Source organism: Chrysochloris asiatica, unplaced genomic scaffold (assembly GCF_000296735.1).
Source record: "Chrysochloris asiatica unplaced genomic scaffold, ChrAsi1.0 scaffold00004, whole genome shotgun sequence".
NCBI classification, from domain to species: Eukaryota; Metazoa; Chordata; class Mammalia; order Afrosoricida; family Chrysochloridae; genus Chrysochloris; species Chrysochloris asiatica.
The window spans coordinates 30,135,832-30,140,829 of NW_006408522.1; the positions used below are offsets into that span (position 1 = coordinate 30,135,832).

The 4,998-nt window shown below is 37.1% G+C and overlaps 1 protein-coding gene across 1 annotated transcript in view; it reads right to left on the minus strand.

Annotated features, from left to right (window-relative positions):
• The window catches only part of BLOC1S6 (biogenesis of lysosomal organelles complex-1, subunit 6, pallidin), a 26,120-nt gene that overhangs the window by 14,792 nt on the left and 6,330 nt on the right, over nt 1–4,998 (minus strand). The window contains exons 3-4 of the mRNA XM_006831870.1: nt 2,732–2,905; nt 140–227 (exon numbers count right to left, since the gene is read on the minus strand). Coding sequence (XP_006831933.1) covers nt 140–227; nt 2,732–2,905 — 262 coding nt within the window. The remainder of the gene's footprint in view (nt 1–139; nt 228–2,731; nt 2,906–4,998) is intronic.

Below are 4,998 nucleotides of genomic sequence, written 5' to 3' on the forward strand. Positions count from 1 at the left end.
GGCATAGCCCTCAGAATCACAGCAACTCAAACCACCACAGCACGACAGACTGACGAGTGGTGGTCGTTTGGTTTTATGTTTAATTTTAAAAATTAAAAATTTTAAAAATTGTAATCCAAATCCACTAAAGCGTACTTACCAAAGCGTTAATGTCCAACATAGAATGACATTCCTTGAATTTTGAAATCTCTTGTTCCAGTGTGTCTAATAATACAACTTGGTTCTGTCTGAAACAAAAGCACACAGCCAAAATAAATTTACATACTATAAACACTAGCTCATTACATGGAAACACATTCGCCTTGGTTAATGTTAAAGGCTAAAAATTAAGCTGAAGAGTATTAAAAACACATGCAGATAAATGATCTCCACAGTTTATTTGGGGTAACAATCTGTTTTTCAAAATAATATCCTAAAGTTACCTCCTGGTAATTAAGTGTATTTTCACTCTTCATGTTCAAACACTAATACCTAAATTAAATCTTTTAAAATTATTTGTAGCAACTCTGTATTATCTCACCCAAAAGAATTTTCTTATACTATCTTGCCCAAGAAACTCCACATTTAATAAATCTTATTATTATAATATTGTCATAAAGGAGATTAGCAGCAATGACTTTCCAAAGCACAGCTGGGAAAGATGCAGGATGACTGAATAATGAAACAAAGAGAATAAATAAAAAGCAAAATGGAAAACCCAAAGGAGTAGAAATCATAAGATACTCCCTTTGCCAATAACCAGTAATATGATCTTACAAATTCCATTTACAGACAGTGCTCAGGTTATGAACAAGACCCGCTCCTAAGTTTGTCTTTAAGTCATATTTATAAGTCAGAACACGTACTTATGTTTCTTGCACTTTAGTTTAAAATCTTTTCAATCATTTAAAAGCTGCACGTGCAGCAAGTGAAGGTGGTTGTGATAAAGAATCTGTTGTATTAGTCCTGGTGTGGCCCTATAGGACAAACACTGGACTGCTATCCACAAAGTCAGTGGTTCAAACCCACCAGCTGCTCCTTGGAAACTCTTGGAACCAACTCAACAACTAATAACCAAGGTCAGCAGTTCAAATCTACCAGGCATTCCTCAGAAACCCTATACAGGGTCACTCTGAAGCAGAACAAACTGGAATGCACTCAATAACTGGGGTTGGTTCAATCTTTGCAAAGTGAGGACAAATTTACAGAACATGAAAAGGGGTGGTTATGTGCCGTGGAGTCGGTTCTGTCTCATAGTGACGCTGTATAGGGTTTCCAAAGCTGTAAATATTTATGGGAGCAGAAAGCCTCATCTTTCTCCCATGGAACAACTGGTAGTTTCGAACTGCTGACCTTGAGGTTAGCAGCCTGACTCATAACCACGACGGTATTTGTAACCTGGGGATTACCTATACTTCCCTAGTGTGACACTGTAGGATAAGCACTGGACTGGTAACTGCAAGGTTGGCAGTTCAAACTAATCAGCTACTCTCAGAAACCCTATGCAGAGTTACTATGAGTTGGAACTGACTCTACGGCACACAACTTCCCTCATCTTTAAGAGAAGATCAGACCAAACAATTTCCAAAGGTTCTCTTTAAAATTCTGTTGAGGAAGAAAAGTCAACTTCCTTCATATTCACTCCACATTCAACCAATGTTATGACCACAGGACTAAGTGACATTGAGGGTTCATCTAATCAAATACTTGAAGTCTGAATATTTAAATATTTGAAGTTTGCTCCTTTGCTTTAATTGAAGAACACAGAAGGTGAAATACAGAACAGATGATCCGGGAATCTAACAAGTCAGCCATCCAAGAAAAGCAGGACAACAGAAACAGGCTGTTACCACTACTAAATTTAAGAGTACCCTAACACTCAGTACCTCTGAAACAGGTCAGCTCAAAAAAAGTTAAACATTTTGGCAACTTGTTTGAACCAGAAACTGAACCTAAGTGTGACTTTTATGGAGGCAATTACTCACCTCAGTATACCCACCCTGCAGCATCCTAAAATACGATATAATTACAGAACAGGATGATTTAGAGTCTAGATGAGATCTGTTGTTGTTGTTAATTTCTACTCACAGCTACCCTGTATAGGATTTCCAAAGAGCAGCTGGTGGGTTTCAATCACTGACCTTGTGGTTAGCAGTCTAATGCTTATCCTATAGCACCACTTCAGGACTCCAGATAAGGTTTGTTGTTTTTGTTGTTTTTATGTGCTATCTAGTCAGTTCCAACTTATAGCAATCCTGTATAGGGTCTCCAAGGAGCAGCTGGTAGGTTTGAACTGCCGACCCTGAAGTTAGTGGTCCAGTGCTTATTCTACAGTGCCACACCAGGACTCCAGATAAGGTTTAGGAGTATTTATTAGAAGAGCTCAAATACTCTGTTGCTGTTGTTGTTGTTGTTGTTAAATGCCATCGAGATGGTTTCGACTCATCGCGACCCTATAAAGAGTTTCCAAGGAGCAGCTGGTGAGATTGAACCGCTGACCATGTGGTTCAAACCATCTGCAGTCCTATACTTTTCCTACAGTGCTACTCTAAAAGCACTTATTCCAATTTTTTACATTTGATTTGTATGTACTCCTTCATTACCACTTTCTATCAATAAAGATGTATATATATTCAATTATGTTTCAATGTTATAAAATATATCTTAACACAGTACATAATTATACTTGCACAGCACATTATGACTTATGCCAAGAAGAAAATGAGTGACAAATGGTTTTGGGTTAGCTTACGTGAGTTCCTGGAGGGCTTGTTTGGATCTCTGCAGATCTGGCAAATAATGAGAGAGCAATCCTTCGGTCAGTTGCTCCACGGCTTTGTCTTCTATAGTCAAGCCCTCTAACAAACCCTCATCTGGAGAGGTGTCACTTAAATCTGTCCCCAAGCAAAAAAACAAATTTAGAAAGCTTTTAAATCGAGATAGTTACTGAAAAGGGAGAGGAGGGAGTTGGTAGGAAAAAGAGAATGAAGCTGGCAGCAAAGTTTAGAGAACTTAACCCACTCTCCCAACTACCTTGTGTTCTTTTGTTTGGGGAAGTTTTTTGTTTGTTGTTTTGTTTTATTTGGGGGTGGGGGGGAGGTTGTTCTTTAACATTTACCTTCCTCAGAAAAAAATGAGTTGTCAGGGCTCAAAAAATGCTTTGAGGCTGTTGTTATGTGCTGCCAAGTCGGTTCTGACTCATAGAGACCCTGTTTAGGGTTTCTGCAGCTTTAAATCTTTGCAGGACCAGACTCAACTTTCTCTAGAGGAATGACCAGTGGGCTCATACCGCCAACCAAGCTGTTCGAAGTCCAGTGCTTTTCTTATGGAGTCTCTGAGACCACCTCTAAGTTATTGCTGTGGTTGTTTAAGGTGCTAGCTAGGGTAAAAGAACATTAACACATGCGGAATTCTGTGATTGTATGTAGTTTTCAGGCAGACATCTAGTTTTCAATACATTCTAAAAGGACTTTGAGTTCCTAGAACTATAGCATCCTTGCTTTCTAAAAGCCTGCAGGAACTATATAAATGAAAATAAAATGTATTTAAAAAATTTCAATACAGTGGAAGTAAAAATATGGGTCAACATTTATTTTACATATAGCTTGATATTTATGTGTAAAAGATGGGTTTCTTGTGTCATTTGTTAGGGAGAGAGATTTTGCAGGAATTTCTCTTAAGATTCAGTACCTGAAGGTACTAAAGAAAAGAGTCTATAAGAGTCTTGTCTTTCATAATTCCAAAGTATGAGGTCAGGGACTATGCCTCATATTTTTCCTTTGTATAAAAACAGTGTAAGCACTGTATCAAGTACTCAAAAAATATTTTAAATGTATATCCATCAATCACTGCTCCAACCGAAAAAAAAACCTACAAAACCGCTCCTAAATAAGGTACAATTACATTTCTAAGATTTCAGAATCACTGTTTTAGAGTGAGAAAAACAAAAGAAAACAAAAATGAGATGGTTACATTACTAAAATTGTGTCAAAAGAGCATTTTCTAATTAAAATTAAAATCTTGAATTACTACTTCAATCGTAATTTAGTAATAATTACGAACATCAAATTAGAACATCATACTAAAAACATTTATCACAACCCAGTGTGTACAGCACACTTCCAGGTACAGTTTTCAAGACTGAGAAAAATGACATTTTGTCATATTCACAATTACTTTTTAGATAAATCAAAATAAAATAGAATTCTTTTTAATACTGAGAAATACATAAAGTTTGACGTTCTCAATTGCAGTGTAACATTCACACAGATAAGCTAAATAAAAACTGAAGCACTTTACAAATGAAAACATAATGGGAAAGGTAGAACATTTTAGGGATAGTGTGCCACCAATGTGAAGTATATAAATTATGTCAATTAATGTCATTGCTTAAAGCATGATTGAAATAGGACTGCAAACAATAGCAACTTTAAGTCAATTCAGAAACATACATAGAATCAGCCCTTCTGTACCACAAAAATACTGGGGAACTGACACAGCAATTAAGTAGTCAAAGCAAACCCTCAAAGGCTAATAGGAAGCACAGAATGCCATTTACACAGTATTTACATTGTATTAGGTATTATAAGTAATCTAGAGATGAATTGAAGTATACTTAAATGCAAATACTATTTTGCCATTTTACATAAGGTACTCAAGCATCCTAGGATTTTGGTATCCTCGGGGTCCTAAAACCAATCTCACACAGAGATGAGAGGCAACTGTTAATAGAAAAACTTATGCGCCATCAAGTCAGTTCCAACTCAGAGGGACCCTAATAAGGTGGTTTCCAAAGAGCAGCTGGTGAGTTTCAACCAACCACCTTGCAATTCAAACCAACCCTGAGGTAGACTGAGTGCTTAGAAAAATAGCCCACAAGTAAGAATACTTCAGTTTTAAGGAATAATAGTTAACACATATCCCTTACTACTATAGACAGACAAGGAGCTCTGGTAGCGTAGTGGTTACGAATCAGGCTGGGAACCGCAAGGTCAGCAGTTCGAAACTACCAGCTGTTCC